This window comes from Micropterus salmoides, unplaced genomic scaffold (assembly GCF_014851395.1).
Source record: "Micropterus salmoides isolate LMB-PRFRI ecotype aquatic unplaced genomic scaffold, ASM1485139v1 Ms_hic_scaffold_21, whole genome shotgun sequence".
NCBI lineage: Eukaryota > Metazoa > Chordata > Actinopteri > Centrarchiformes > Centrarchidae > Micropterus > Micropterus salmoides.
In genome coordinates this window covers 8,254,429-8,271,380 of record NW_024041262.1, presented here as the reverse complement: position 1 = coordinate 8,271,380, position 16,952 = coordinate 8,254,429, and the positions used below count along the sequence as shown (strand labels likewise).

Sequence of the window (16,952 nt, the reverse complement as noted above, 5' to 3'; positions counted from 1 at the left end):
AGCAGATACTCTGACTTTTAGGTATAAAATGGGATGCGTAACAGCCAGTTAAGCAAATCTCAGTTTTTAAAGCACTCGTAGAATAAAATGTTCCCTTTTGTACAGGTATCATGAGGTGAATACATAGCAATAATGCTCCCACTATAATAAAACTGAGGAGAATCTTGTTTATACTAATAGTCTCCCACCCTTAATCCTCTTGACCAAAAACATAAACCCTAAATTTTCCTGCTGACATGTTGCATTCTTTTTTTTTTTTTTTGCTTATTCTCTTCTTCCTCCTTTTTATGCTGCGCATATGTAGTGGATATTTGGGCTGTGGGCTGCATTATGGCAGAAATGGTTCGCCACAAAATCCTTTTTCCAGGAAGGGATTGTATCCTTGAGCTGCTTGCAGCAGTGTCTGGCGTTTCTTGTGAAACAAAACATAGCACACAAACGTCTTTCATCTTTTCAGTCTCATATCCCGTGAGCAACTATAGAAATTCTATTTCTCAGCTTTGCCTGACACCCTGACTTGCAACCACCCACCTGCTCTTCCTACAGGTACTCAAACTCACACCGCTGCCTCCTCACTCACCGAAGCAGCAGCACTCTTGCTTAAAGCATGACAGTCACATGAAAAACCCGAAATAGAATTTAATAGTTTGCTCTTGCTTCCATTGTTGAGAACTTAAGTGCAAACAATACCCTTGTCTGTCCTCAGACTGCTTTCTATGTCTTTGTAGATGCCAAAGCAGCAGTCACAGAAAAAATGAATTTTTCCTTAATATAATTCTGATATATTGGTGCTCTGTTACAGAAATATTTGTGAGACTTGTAATCTGCAACGTCGCACATGTGGGTATAACAAAAAAAGCTAACAAATGATAATTTTGGCCTTACAGATAACATTATTCCAGTTTAACAAGTACAACATGAATTTCAGTGCGGATACTGAGGGTGTTAAGACATAACATTTTCAGAAGACCTTGAGAGTCAGTGTCTCACTTTTCAAAGCTTGTGATTCACAATTTAGTGCACCTGATGCAGAAATGATCTTGCTGCCACTCTAGCCAAAAAGAGTAATAATCATTTCCCTTATCCCTGTGGGACACAGACCTGGGTTTGAGAGTGCACTCAACTGCATGCAATCCATTTTTGTCATGTATCACACACATCACCTGGTACCACGTCATGTTTCTTTTATTTTTCCCTTTTGTTCATTTGTTGTTACAGTTGTTTTTCTGTTCGTCTTTCAGTCCTGCATGCTAATTTGGTGGTTGTCATCTCATTTTTCAGTTGATGTCTGGTCTGTTGGCTGCATCATGGCTGAAATGGTCCGGGGTAGTGTGTTGTTTCCAGGCACTGATCGTATCCTTAAGTTGAACCTCCATCCAAACCCCAAAAGGCCGTCTTGTCTCATCCTTTTGTTTGACATGTTGTTCATATCTTTGCACACAATGGGAAAACCTGCCCATCTACTGTGCCTGTTCAATGTGTGATGGCGTGATCGTATTCAGAGGTGACTTTCATTTGTTTCAGTGACTGAGTTGAAGAGGAAAAGACCTTTTTCAGGGCAGGCAGTTTTATTATTAACAGCACTAATGATTGCTGTATTCCATTAGAAGTCACACATTAAGCCGCATTAGTGAGCTAATGACCACAATAACAGGTTTAGTTAATGACACGTGTGGTTTACCTGCTGTCACATGTAAAAACGTTTGTCATGAAAACGGTCTCTCCCACTTTTTAAAACCTTTTCTTTGTACATGAATGAAAACAATATTTTACATTATGTAGGTGCTTTATTTAGTGTTTATAGTTGGTTTGCATGTATCCTGAAACAAATACGGCCGTGTGTTTTTTTTGGGGGGGGTGGGGTAAATCAGCATAGAACACAGTGTATATCTATGTTTCTCAACATGATCAGTGTGTTGTAAATGTAAATACTAATTTATTACTTTACATTAAGCAGCTTTGAGATGCTTAATACTCTAATATGCTAATGGATGATGTTGGTTAGCTAAGCTTGGTGAAGCATTAGCTTGAAAAAGTAAACTTTATGTTGGGTGTTGCGCTTTGTTTGCAGTGTTAGTTAGAGCTTGGTGATAAATTTATATTATTTATTAGATGTCTATGAAGATTCTCAGTCATCCAGGTCATAGTTATCCAGCGAAGGTTAAAGTCAAGGGCAACTGGACTTAGTTGAAGATACTGGAAGACGTTTTGTCCCTCATCCAAAGGACTTCTTCAGTTGTGACTGACTGGCAGGGAAACTCATTTAATAGAATTTATGGTTTAGGATGATGTTTATAAATGAAATTAATTTTCACTTTACCTTGGGTAATTATGGTTGGGTGCCACCGCTTCCCTGACCTTCCGTAGTTGTGGCACTGTAAGTTAATTAATTTCCCGTAGTATCCTATATGTAAGGAAGGTGGGAAAATCTATTAAAATCATAAATTGGCTGTGGTGTGAAAAAATTAAATTATCAGCCAGGGGGGTTCTGTTGCTATATTTCTTGCACGGGAACAGGAAGATAATCCCCTCTTCAAAACATTGATTGCCTCTATTATTATTTTATAAAAAAAAATCTCTTTTAATTGACTTTTAAAGAATAAACAATAACTACATAAAATTACCTTTATGTGAACATGAAGACGTTTAAAGCATAAATAAAACATACACATTATGTCCAGTTCTGAACAAATGTATCCCTCTAGGTTCTCAAGTTGCAAGCAGTTTTCCCCAATACATAAATATTGTACATTCATAAATGCTAGGCATTTCTTTTATCAGCCATTCAGCCTTTTGTCATGTGAGTGATTACCAGTCATTGCACCTCTTAACATTCCAGCGGCCCGCCCACGGGCCATCATGCTGACGGCAGCTTTCAGTATGTGCACACAACTGCTATGTTAACTTCATACTCATATGATACGCTCTTTGGAAGCTTAAATCCTTGTGATTTGACCAATGCAAACTATTTCAAGATCACCACAGCGGGTACAATCCTGTCAGACCAACCAGTACAATCAAAATTGACGCGACTCACTTATGAAGCCTCATTGTAATTTACCGATCGATTATATTCCAACAAAAATGGTCTTGTGACGATTGTCGAAAATTCCAGACGATCTAATCCATTAAAAACATTTAGTCCAAAACACATTATTCAATCAATAAACCCCCAGGGATTGCTGCTGCATCGTTTCATATTTGCTGGCAGGCGTGGCTAGTATGTCATTATAACTGTAATAACTCCGATTTGGATGTAAACAAATGCGATATCTTGTATTAAAATTAGCTGCTGAACTCTGACCTTTTGACTGACACCTTATTTGACCCAAAAGGAGCTCACGTGTCCCTTTTACAGCCTACAATAGCCAACAAGAGCCCGCGCTGTAAGGAAGGGCTAGCCCCTATTATTTCGTGGGTAGGCCAAGCCAATTGCAACCAATTGTGCCGATGACTGCCCTTCGTGTAGCCAATAAAACTGTGAAAAAAGCAATATCTATGAGTTCATGTTCATGATCTACCAGCAAGAAAACACATCTGTATCAAGTTACCGGCTAATACTGCCTTATAACTGTCTTTCATTACTGGGAGAGCTAAAGCCCCTTAATTAGCTGTAAGTTGTAGGGTTTTTTTCCCAGCCCAGATGTAGCTGGATGATAATATAAGATGTACATTTTTTCGTGTAAAGAATGTTCCCACAGTTCATCCAATAATGTACTCTAATCTTAAGCCATCACTTCACAGCTGGTCTGGTGTGCTTTTTTCTACATCCCTTGTTAAGTAATATAATAGTATTTTAGGAACATATCCAAGCAGAACAATGTAATACGAGACATAGAAACTACAGTTGGCTCTCTTTTTATTGTTCATTAGTACAAAATATTTCTCAAAATGACCCAGCCCAACTCTGGAACCGCAGATCTTTTTTCCAAACCCGGCCCAGTGCTTTTCTTAACACTGTAACCTTAAGATATCGACCAGTGGAATAAGGTGATTGAACAGCTGGGGACACCGTCTCAGGAGTTCCTGATGAAGCTCAACCAGTCAGTGAGGACCTACGTGGAGAACAGGCCACGGTATGCTGGTTACAGCTTCGAGAAGCTCTTCCCTGATGTTCTGTTTCCTGCAGACTCTGAACACAACAAACTGAAAGGTAAAGATGCTGTCGCCTCTTTTAATGACCATGATGTGAAAATAATCTTGTAAAGGTTTATTAAGGCACAAGAAGGTGGGTGTGAGGATATAAATTTAGTGCCTGCTATTTAGCATTTAGTGAGTTAAAACCATTTTGGTGCTTAGTTTATCTACTACAGGTGCATCCAGCCTGAAGTGGAACCACTTGCAAATTTAAATTGTGGTTCTATTTAATTCTTTCAGACTGTCAGAGGCAGTGCCTAACACTGGATGTTAGGCAGGTGTTTTCTCCAGTACTCTCACCAGAAGTTACAAATAGGCGTCAGGTGTCCTGTGGGCGGGTTTTATTGCAGAAGGTTATCCAAGCTATTGTATTGTTGTTAAGTGAGGGAGTTGTTTTAATTTGAGTTTCAGTATTAAAACACAAAAATAAGCAGCCCCACCATGTTGGGGATACATGTTTGTTGCTCCTGCATGTGTCCACTGCTAAATGGCCATGATGAACGCCCCACATGTCTGTGTTACACACCCAAATGAGGGGCTGTCTGAAAGTCTGAAACTGCAGTTTCAAGCTGCAGGACCTGAAGCTAGCTGAGGTAGAAGGACTGCAGCTTGAAGGCCAGCTGACTCCATCTGTGTAGCTTCAAATGTGACGATTGGGCATAGTTGGCCACCACTTGAAGCTCCCTACCTAGGAAAAAGGCCAAGAAAGTGGATTGTTTTGCAGCTAAAGTTGACACGCTAGCCTCAGAGTTTGCTGAATTTAAATATTTGCTCCTGGCAAGGTGGCTGCAACTGGGGTAGATCAACCGGATAGGATCTTTACTATGCAAGGATGGGATGAGGGTGCCCTATGTATGACAGTTCTGTGAGGACAGACCTGGATACGTAGAGGCTTCGACGCATGTTCCCAGCGGATGGGAAGCGCGTCAAGGGCATCCTTGGAGGCTGCCTAAGACATAGCCCTTCATCTCCCCACCTTTGACCCTCTGGAGCAGGTGAGGCTGAAGTGGTTATTAGAAAAAGTTGCTTTTCTTCTGGCAATTGCATTTTTATAAAAAGTAACTGCTGGACTTGGTTAGATTGCGATGGAGGGCAGACCCTATCTAAACAGAGGCTTTCCATGTGGATTGTTGAGGTATTTGAGGAGGCATACAGCTCAAGAGGACTGCTTTTGCCCCTTAATATTAGTGGACGCTCTACCAGGAGTGTCACGCCTCTGAGTGAGATTTGCACTGCAGCCACCATGCACCTTGCCCATTTCAAGTCGATGTCGCTCCACATACAGTAGCGGCAGCTGTCCTTCAGGAACACTCAGGCTATTCCCAGTAAGGTGGGATTCCTCGTGACTATGTTGGTAATAGTCATGCAGTTTGAAACACTGCCTCTGGTGGTTACATATGTAACTACGGTTCTATGAATTTTGGATGACAGCCAGAGTTCTTTGTCAATGCTGGCAACATTCTGAAGTTACATCTTTCATTATGACTACTTATGGGCTTAAATACGCTACGCCCTACATCATCCCAGGTCACATGTGACTGACATTAAATACGACCTGCGCAAGACTGATGACATCCAGTGTTTAGCACTGTCCCTGGCAGTCATCGAGATTTCATAGAACTGTAGTTAGATTCGTAACTCTTGTTTTATCACATGCCCGAAGGTGCAAGGAATAAGAGCCACGGCTTTTATGCCACAATATGCTTCAGTTTTACTGCTTGAAATGTGAACAAAATACTTTTTAAAGCTGGTACTGTTAATATAATAGGTCCAAGATGGCTCAGCGAGAATGTAAGCACGCACTTGCAAAGCATAAAGATGAATTTTTCGTCCATATAGCGGCACTCTGCATTTGCTGCCTCACAAACATCTGCTGACAGCAAAGCCCAAGTGACAAATCACTTTTCAGTTGCTGCCTTAGATTAAACACTTATTATGGAGGCTGACAGTTCAGGACCAAGTTGTTTACTGTGAAGCGGAATTTACCTCAAGCGTGTTCATGTGTAAATGGAGAGAAGATGACGGGAACACTTGCAGCAAGTGCTGTGGAGCTGTTGCAAGATGTGGAGCGGGGGGAAAAAAGGAGCTCATCTTTTTCTGTCCTCATTAATTTACTGAGGAAGGAATATGTGACAACAGTGTGTTCTCCTGAAGTACTCCTGTTAAACTGCATGCATTGAATGTTCACATTTGGCTGTGAAAGCTTTGATAGCCAATGCTGGCAAGGCTTCCAGACAGAACATATGATACACAAGGTTAATGTTTTTGTGTAGCTTTTAGTGTTCGTACGAGTGGGTCCCCGTTTTCTTTGTATCATGCATGAGGATGCACAAGAAAGCAAGATGTTTGTTATGCATCTGAGTTGCACATAAAATGCTTTTATGAGAACATAATGTTATTAATGAGAAAATTACACAGAGTTAAATAAGCTCCCATTACTTTTTGGAGAACTGCACCCTTCTTCGTGACGTTGTCCCGTACCAGCTGGTACGATGTAACAGTTTAGATTTTTTAACAGTTGCAACTCCTCCCTCAATCCATCAAATCAAATTCTCAACACATTTGTTTCTAACGAATATCAAACCTGTGTGGTAACTCCGTTTCAACAACTCACTATCACATCGGAGCATATAAGCCCCGCCCCTACGAGTGTACCCCACCCTCGCTGTTGCAGAGCAGCTCACGCTGTACTGTAGTTTATTCGATAGTTTATTAATTCTGAATGTGTCATGTGACCTAATTGCACCAAATGCACCCCCATTGGGTCCGCAGCAACACACAACCGCCACGTGTGAGGTCAATTGGATGAACAGTTCTCGACATAATCGAAATATAAACACACACACTCACAGTATTCCGGCCTTTATTAGAGAGATTAGTATCAAACTCCACACATGCATCATTCTGCATAGTGAAGTGCACACATCACAGTCGAGGAACAGTAATGAAAACACATTTTTGAGTAGAGGGGGACTTTAACACTTTTGAATGGACCTTCCCTGCATTGTGTCCTGATTCAGCAGAACATGCATCACATTAGCAAGTGACTATGGAATGGAAATCTGGTTGGTTTAAAATGTGACATTTCCCACTCATTTTCTCTTTTACTGGCACAAATTCTTTTCAGCAAGTCAAGCCCGAGACCTACTATCCAAGATGCTGGTAATAGACGCGTCAAAGCGGATCTCGGTGGACGAGGCTCTCCAGCACCCTTATATCAACGTGTGGTATGACCCGACTGAAGTAGAGGCAGTAAGTACTCTCTAATTAATACCAAATGAGAATTTAATTTGCTCGACAGAAGCAAACAGCCGCACAAATGTCTAGTTCACCAACATATTTGACATCACCTTTTTCCAGCTGAGTTCCGCCCACTTCAAATCCAGTCAGAAGAGCACAGACAAAAACACAAATACAAAAATCTCTGTAGTGAAATAACCAAAACAGTTCGAACTTTAGCAGAAAATGTTGTGTTCATGAAGGAGGCTTTTAAGGTTTGAAATGTAGGTACATTTTGGAAAAGTACGAACATCTCTCCTATAATTTCTCACCACACGCACACATGAAAAAGAAGTAGAAAGCTAATGTTGCTCAGCTACTAAATCCCCTGTTAAGATGTTAAAAGAATCAATGTCTTAAACTCCCATCTAGGTATAAGGACTACAAACTGTAATACCCCACTGCTATGTTGTCTAGATGGTTTGGTGTCAATCCACCACATTCTCCTTGGAAACACAATAACTCAGCCAGTGCAAATTGATTTTTCCTGTTATCAGGCAGATTGGGAGATGAGGTGAATTGTTGCTTTCTTCCCTCCCATCCCCTCTCTGGCATGAAAGGACTCTTTAGAACTGACAGCACAGCCTTGGAAAGTGCAGATTTGTACACTGTATAAATGCATCAAATCTCCATTGACGGTTAACTTTATCCCACGGCCGGCTTTGAGTTGGGTTATTCTAGCTCAGTATGTGCTATACACCTGAATTTAGAGGTTTGTGGCATCAGTTAGCTGAGTCAGTAGGTTTTCAGTGTGAGCTGGGTGCTACTGCTGAGTTTCTCCTGCTGTAGTGCTTAGTTTGAATGAAAATGTGCATTAAGCTCACAGTGGCAAATTACTGAAAGCTCAGATCTGGTATTTAGACATAGTTACAAACAGACATGCAAAAGCTACAGGTTGTGTAAATGGCAGTATCAGTAAAGAATACAAAATGGACCTTTTTAAATTTGATTCTTAACATCATTTAGTGTGTGTGTCTGTGTGTGTGTGTGTGTGTGTGTGTGTGTGTGTGTGTGTGTCTGTGTGTGTTAATAATGAGCATCTGTTGAAATATATAGATAACACGTGTCTGTCTGTATTTCCAGCCACCACCCGCGATCACAGACAAGCAGCTGGATGAGAGAGAGCACACAGTGGAGGAGTGGAAAGGTAGGAAACATCCTCTGTTACTCCTCTCCTCTTTGATAAGCTGTCACAAGTACTTAGCTTTTTGCAGTGTGTTGCATAATGTTTGGTTTATGCTCGTACTTTGTAGCCTGCAGGACATTGAATCTTCACTCTCTAACTCATATGCATGTTTTCCTCTGCATAGTCTGAATTCATAAATGCACTAATGTCTGATGGCCAGTCCTAATGTTACACTAGGATTGAGGCACATGTTGCATACATGTCCTGCCTGAAATGTGACATTTTAGTTGTAATTACAGATTATCTGTAAAAAATCTTGTAGAAAATCAAATATTATACTGTAAAGTTAATCAGTGGTATTTTTATATACATATGCTAACTTGTTTATCTGTGCTTGTGGAAGAGATAACACTTAACAGCTCAAAAACAGGCAAAGTATGGGATATGTGATTATTACTGGATTTCAGTGGAGCATATAGTGGAGTATCATCAGCATAGAACTGCATCTCACAGATGCCGTTTGGATTACAAATAATGTTACTTAAATGAAACATGTAAACTGAAAATTACTTACGAAGAAGAAGTGCCTCCTTCATGCAGATGCTCCATTTAAACCTCTTCCTCCTCCTCCTCAGTGCTGACAGAGTGTTAACAAAGGCAGGAGATTCACACCTGGAGTGTGACGTGTTGGTGTTTCTGGATTCCACACACACATATCTTCCTCTTCTTAGATCTTAGTAATTGGCAGTTTTTTAAGTTCCCAAAGTAGTAGAAAACAGATCATAGTTATAGAAAATGACTGAAGAACAAAATGGTGATGAGTAGTAGGGCTTTGCAATTAATCAAATTTTAATCTGAGTTTATGATTTTGGCTTACAGTGATCATAAAAACAAGATAATCGATATAAAACGACAATTGTTCCACATGCCAGTTTGCAATGACACTTATTTTGTCTTGTGTCATAAATCTAGTGCACACCTTTCCTTTACAGCTATGGCAGGGGTTTTAACTGCTACAACTTGCTAGTCACCATTATTATCTTAAGCCTGTGGCACTTTACACAATTAGCCTAGCAGCTTGTGGACTTTTCCTGTAGTGATAGCTTAACAAGTTAGACATTATTTATTCTTATACAACACCAGGTGTAGTTGCTCTACCTGGGCTGTGCTTGTAAAATATTGACATGCTGTTTTAAGTTAATGATGTTGGAAAGTTAAAAAAATGCATGATGTTTCCGATAGTCAATCAGTAATCAGTGTTGACCAAATTATCGTGATTAGGATTTTTGCCATAATAGAGTAGTCGTAATGAGTAAACTTCAAAATTAATCTGAAAAAAATCAGATGTTTTCTAATGAGGTCGCTGTGTGATGCTTCTGTCACCCTCTTTTCTTCTCTCCTCCTTACTGTGATGATTGTGTGGTGTTTGTTACAGAGTTGATATACAAAGAAGTGTTGGATTGGGAAGAGAGGACAAAGAATGGTGTCATCAGGGGACAGCCGGCGTCCATAGGTTAGTGGAGTTTTGTGTGTCTGTGGGTATGTGTGAGAGAGATTGCATGTTAAAGGGAGCTTTTTACCTCTTGAAGATGTGGAAACAGTCAAGATTGTGACATGCAGCACACCCTGTGCCCATAAAACAATCACCAGTGCACTGTTACAGCTCTGCATTTCATGTGGTTATAACTTTTCTGTCGAAAAGGTGTTTTACACTCACGCTCATCTTTGTGCTTACTAAATTTTGGTAATTCCTCTAATGGAGTCATACTGTACGTGGGCTGGAGAGTGACTAAATTAGCATACTTATGTGTCTAGTTAGACATGTATTACATGGTTTGTTATGACCCTGCTTAGGTTTGGCATAAATCTACAAGTGACGCAGCATTATTAAGCAGAATATTTATACAGCATAACATATATGGCATAATATAATTGCACAATAAACTGTCTCTGATCTATGTAATTGCCAAACCAGTCCTCTGAGACTCTGGCCTGTTTACATTGTTTTAATTTCATTACTTTTAATTTGGTATGTGAAAACAGTAAAGAGAAGTAGTTGCCAAATGTATTGTTTTAAATAATTTTTTTACCCCAAATATTATCCTGATGTGGTGCACCATGTCTGCTCAGTGACATCAATACAAGAAGCCAATCCTTATTTAATAAAATGTCTTGTGCATTCCTTTAGTTTTCACAGTCCAAAGACATGCAAGTGGGTTGGACTTGAGACCCCAAATCTCCCATAAATAAAAAACAAGTGCACCTTGACACATTTTCATGAGCTGTATAAATGAGGATGAACTGTGGGAGTCATTCATTGGCTGTGATATTATTACATTGATGTGAGTTCAAAATGTGGATCTTGTGAAACACCAGAGAGCTCATGAAGAAAATAACAGTAAATGGGGCCATGCCTACCACTGTCTAATCTTTCCTTGTCTTGAACACCTAACACGGAAAACGATCTTGTTAACTCACTGTGGTTGCAGGTAAAATGTACATTACAGCTTAGATTATACTGTGAAACGTAGCACACGCATCATTGAATACAAGGTAAAAGAGCACCATCTCACTTGCATTACCTAGACTTAGTTAACTTAACCACAATTTGACAAAAGTTCAGCAGCGCGTTCACTTCGATGGCTGACCTTGGGCCTTTTCCTGTTTCACATAGCACAGGTGCAACCGTGAGCAGCAGCCCCCAGCACCACACCTCCACGCCCTCCTACACTTCCATCAACGACGTCTCCTCCATGTCCACCGACCCGACCCTGACCGACACCGACAGCAGCCTGGAGACGGCCGGCCCCGACGCTGTTGCCGCCGCTGCCGCCGCTGCTGCTGCTTCTACAGCCACCGGCCCCCTGGGCTGCTGCAGATGACTATCATCTACACCTCCCCGTGGCCCTGGTCCTGGGCCTCGCCCGACCACATGCCGACACTGGCTCCTAGCCCCGCCCCTTGCATTTGCGTCCCCCAACCTCCTCTCTGTGCTTGTCTTCAGTAGTGTAGCGATTAGCCAGCTAGCTGTTTGAGAAATATTTTGGTTTCTGAAAGGACAGACATTTTGTCTTTTTTGAATTACAGTTAGTCTTTTTTTGGATTTTAGGATTTCTTTTTGTTTGAGTCCTAGCTGTAATTTATTGTGGCATTTCTTAATTTTTCATAAACCTAAGAAGATGACGAGAATTTTTATGATTTCACTATGTTCCGGTTTATATTGACCGACAGTGAGAATATAAAGAAATATCTGTAAAATGTTTTAATGTGATCTATTTTTTCTGTTGAAAGTCATTTGTTTCACCTGTAAGCTACGGCTTTTACAACTTGCCATATAAATGTAGATTGAGTTTGTACAGATTTTATGGTAGATGTAGTTTTATCTTCGATACAAGTTTGCAGTGAGCCATTGAAACATAATTGATTTGACAAATGTATGGTCTTAGTACTCCCCTTATATATTTTGTCTTGCCTAATATGGATATTGGTTTAAATGCATACGACATATCCAATTTTTTTAAACTAAGATCATGTAGATTTACTTGTAAAAATGTTTTTTTCTTGTGAGTCACTACTACTTCCTACTTCCTACAGATTTTTAATTTTTTGCTCATTCTTCACTTCCTGTTCTAGACGTGATAGGATTTTTTAAAATGATTTTCACTCACCATATGATTAATTTTACCTTCAACATTTAAGCTAAGGGATTGATAATGGATATGATAATGGCAAAGTTAAGTCCTGCAAGATAACATGGAAATTTCTGTCTTCTGTATTTTTAAGTCCTGTGAAGTACCTCTTCCTCTTGTCTGCAACAGGCTGTGTGACATGAAACTGAGTGGTAGTTGCTTTGGAGGACTGGATACACGGAGCTCTTTTACGTTCTCCACTGGCTTGCTCTGACAGCGAGGTATTGCTACAAGTTTTGGACTTGAGAATGTTTTTTGTCGCGCTTTGGGAGTTTTTTCTTTTGAGATGTAAAGTTGTGTGAGGTTGTAAAATCGGTGACGGTGTTATGTCGAATGTGCTTCAGTCAAGTAGGGAATTGTGATATTCAGAACGCATGTGAACGTGTTGATATTGGGTTTCTTGGAGCGATAGTGATTCTGCAGCCTGATGGAACAGTGTGAAAAGATGTCTGCCTCCTACTACCAGATCCTGTTATTAGTAATGTGCTTTTGTGAATCTGGAAATTTGAAAGTGGTTTTTCTAAAAGATGGCAAAACACTTTGTGTACCAGACTTGCCTGCAATTATGAATAAAACTCAAAGCACCTGAAACTTAGCATGTTAAACAGCAGCACAAACAACCAGAGTCAAAAGAAAACAAAATATTCTTATGGTATGCAATAATAGTGCCCTTTTTGACTGTTTTTGATTTTGCTTTGAAAGGAAAAGTGCCTGTTGTTTGTCATTCATTCCTGAGTACCTGGGAGGAAGTGTCTTCATTAGTCTTGGGTTTTATGGCGTCTGGATAACAACAGTAGTTTCCATATCAAACCAATGATGTATGATGGGGTTGTAGTTCTCACAAATGTATTGTATATTTTTCTACTTGTTTTGATTTTTGACCCTTGAGCAAGAGACTGTGGTGTCTTTGCAGGGCAAGAAGGTGATATGCGTATACGTTAAGATGCTTAAGCATGTGTTTAAGTAATTTCAGAAGAAAAGGCAGTTTTATCAAGGTCTTTCATCAAAGTAAAAAGAAGTGTTTCTTTGCAGTGACAGCAACCAAAATATAGGTTAATAACAGTTTTCTGGCTTTTCTTTGAGTACTAATTTAATGTTATGATAGTAAGAAAGAAGAATGAACAGAATAGGTATTTTAAAATTCAACTACTGGCTGAAACTTAATGAGTGAACTGAATTATTGTCAGTATTTTGTGGTGTTTTTGGATACTGTTTCCTGTTGGAAGGCAAGTTGATGCTTCAATTATGAAGACATATCCGAGAGGCAGAGCCACACAACCACTGTGTTTCTGGCAAATGCGGTTTTAAGTTTAAAGTTATGTAACACTTGTGGTACTAGCTGAAAAATCGCTTGAACCATAGTTATTCAAGTTTAAACGAGCCATATTAGCTATCCAGGCAAGTTGTGTGAATGTTTGCTGACGATCATGAATGTCATGGTCATAAATTAATAAAACAAGAGTCCGTGCTATATTCAATTTAAAATTTTTGCTCAGCCTGTTGAGGTTTAACGCAGCGCATTCTGCCTGATAGAAATGTTTGCATAACCAAACTTCCTTTCTACAAGAGGCAGAGTTAGGATGTATTGTACTGTCCAAACAAGTTAACAATGTCTTGGTCTTTGATAAAGACATTTTTCTAGAAAGTTTGCAAGAAAGGTTGTCTTTGTACTGTTGCTCTGTGCTGTACTGTACTTACGCAGCATGTTATGGTGCGCCAAATATGTAAGGCTAACCACAGACGTAACCATTTATTTAACGGCATGATTTCTAAATTTATCCTGTATTATGTCTCCTTCTCTGTTCTGGACTTGCACCAGCAGTTCGCAAATCCATTACTGTGTGTGTGTGTGTGTGTGTGTGTGTGAGAGAGTGTGTGTGTGCGCCCAAGTTATTAGTAACAGCTTGCTAGTTTCAAACTAGAGATTTAGTAAATCGTGTTGCACCATTAAAACCTAAGGAATGTCTTAGTGAGTAGAAACCTTGGCAATGCGTAAATTCCAAAATTTACAGTTATAGTAGGCTTAACCATATTTATATACTAAATGTAACAGCCAGTCCTTTTTGTAAATGTAGGTATGACTTTGTTTTTGTTTTATTTATAAATGCATACAGAAAGTGCGACAATGTGTTTCAAAACAAGAAATACGTCACTTACACTCAATTTATGTGGTCATTAAGTCTATCATTATTAGCATAATGTTTCGTAATTTGAGGTAATTTGTGTTTATTTGTAGAATTAATCTTTAATTTGTAAAACCCTTCCCAATTTACATCATTATTAAACAGCATTTTATCAAGTGTATGGTCAGTGTTGACCATATGTCTTGTTTGTCTTTTACTCTTCAGTTCGCTTTAAACAGGTAATATATTAGCAAGAAATCATTAGCTTTGTCACTTACACGACCGTTAAGATTTAATTTATTAGCAAACAAATGTTAGCTTTTTCACCGAGTTACACAACAGTTAACATTTAATATATTAGCAAGCAAACGTTAGCTTTGTCACTGAGCTACTCAACATTTAATATATTAGCAAGCAAATGTTAGCTTTGTCACTGAGCTAGGCAACAGTTAAAAATTTATATATTAGCAAGGTAATGTTAGCTTTGTCACTTATGCAACAGTTAAACCTGGTGGTTGCTGGGTGCAAATATTTATTAACTCTATGTATGATGTAGTTTATTTGGTGCAACCCATTTTAATTTTGTGATCCATAAATCTCCACCTTAGAAACACGTATGTACTAGGCTAAGTTTGAAGTTACGAACAGCTGGTGCCAGTGGCCCCTGCTCTCTTTGCAGTCACCAGAATTTAAAAGGAAAGGTTTGGTAATCACTGAGAATCACGAATTTGCTAGTAAAATGCAGTGGTAGCAACTGCAGAGCCAGGTTAGTACATCACCACACTAAATTCAATCTGCAGTCAGGAGTATAGGAGTATTTTGACAGACAAGTAAAAACTTGAACTCAAGCAGTGTCAGATCTGTAAGAAGGCAGTAATAGCAGAGGGAAAGTAAGTGGTATGTATCCATTTGTTATATTAGCCCATTTGTCATATTAGCTAAACTAATCAGAAAAACACTGTTGTCTAAAGTGCTCTTAATTTTCTTAGCCCAACATTAGGGACTTTAATTGGAGTATTTTTGTTTTCTTTTTAGGTTGTTGTTGCTTTTTTATAATTACTGCATCTCTCCAAAAATGTCATTCTGATTTAAGTCTGCTTTGATGAACTACCTCACGCTGAATTTCTGCCAGTTCTTGCATATACTTAGTCGCCTGCAGAATTAGCTATCGAAGACGTGTGAATAACAGATTCCATTATTTATTTATTTGAAAGTGTACTGTCGGTTTCAACAGACTTCTAGTTTTGTACATTATGTATACTTCACCTAGAAGTAAGAGAATTGTTATATGTATTTTTTGTTCATTTTTGTTTTGTTTTTAAACTAAATGTGCAATACCTTCAGCAAACTGTGCTAGTAGTATGTGATGGGCCTAGCCTTTGTTAGCTTTCTCCTGAAGGTAAAGAAAATGTTTGGTACTGTCAATCCATGTTTTCTTTTTTTTTATGAATAAGATCAGTTTTTATTTCTGTGACTTGTTTATAGTCATGATGTTACGTAATCAGTCTTACCCACCAAACAAATCTATTGGCCAAGGTTTGACGCAGAGACAGAAAGTGCTTTGAGTCACAACATGACTAACAGATTTTGATTTGGAATGTGGTAAGGACAATAATGTTAATAAACACAAAAAATTAGTAAATACCTACAAGAAATCATTATATGTATGGTGCTGGTTTGTAATGTTTGCTAGTGAATCCAGCCATGCAAGTAGTTTTAAGAATTCCTGGATCTGCGAGTTCCGAAAAACCGCAACGAAGAAGTGCACTACTAGAATACATGCACTGGGATCTGATGATGCCACATCTTAAAAAATAAATAAATAAAAAATGTAATGCAAATAAAAGAAATTCAGTTTGATTTATGGTTGTATGTCGTCTTCTTTCCTGTAGTAACAAGTCATCAACATTAACCAACAACATTAACATTGACTAATCCAGTAGGTTGCATAAAGGAGGTAATTCATACATTTAATGGCTCCACTTTTGATTTGGGAACCTTTGTGATGTCTTTAGTGGTTATGAGGGTTTGTTTTGTTTTAAACCTGCTTATGCAAGATGAAGTCAGCACTGACACAATACAGAGGCTAGATCCGCCAAAGGACAATCTGACAACCAGAAGCGTTTCTTTCAAAGAAGCTGAAGGGTGTACCTGAAACACGCATCATTTTTTTTTAATGTATGGAAGCTGCCAAAGTGTTAAATACTACGGTGAACCGGTGTGCCATTTCACTTAAACACTTGATTGATGACAGTGTGTCAGGTCATTAGTAAATATCTATTTAAAAAAGCAGAGTTCATTGCTTAAAATGGTTATTTACACCCTGAAATAGCTTTTTTGCTGGTCCAGGTTAAAGGATAAGGGTGGTTATCAATATTTTTCTTTTTTTTTTTTGTTTAAATTCAACAAAATAAACCAGCAGTGAATGCATTTAACTAGTATTGGCTGTTTTGCCAAAGCCTGACAAGCTTTTTGCTCTGTGCCAAAGTGCCTCATTGTTGTGTAAAAGAACATCGAAGAGACACTGTTGCACTGGGAGGACATACTTCGTCATTACAATGAACACTTGCACTGTAGTTTAGCACAAATGTGTATTAG

At 39.0% G+C, this 16,952-nt stretch overlaps 1 protein-coding gene across 3 annotated transcripts in view; it reads left to right on the top strand.

Annotated features, from left to right (window-relative positions):
* The window catches only part of mapk8b (mitogen-activated protein kinase 8b), a 37,938-nt gene extending 21,724 nt beyond the window's left edge, over positions 1-16,214 (top strand). Inside the window, exons 7-12 of one of the 3 annotated variants that reach the window (XM_038735151.1) lie at positions 1,282-1,353; positions 3,971-4,153; positions 7,265-7,389; positions 8,500-8,563; positions 9,978-10,055; positions 11,222-16,214. In XM_038735151.1, coding sequence (XP_038591079.1) covers positions 1,282-1,353; positions 3,971-4,153; positions 7,265-7,389; positions 8,500-8,563; positions 9,978-10,055; positions 11,222-11,424 — 725 coding nt within the window. In that variant the 3' untranslated portion in view covers positions 11,425-16,214. Of the gene's footprint in view, positions 1-304; positions 377-1,281; positions 1,354-3,970; positions 4,154-7,264; positions 7,390-8,499; positions 8,564-9,977; positions 10,056-11,216 lie in introns of all 3 variants that reach the window. The other 2 variants (XM_038735152.1, XM_038735153.1) reach the window with 2 other exon arrangements.
* The last annotated feature ends 738 nt before the right edge of the window (positions 16,215-16,952 follow it).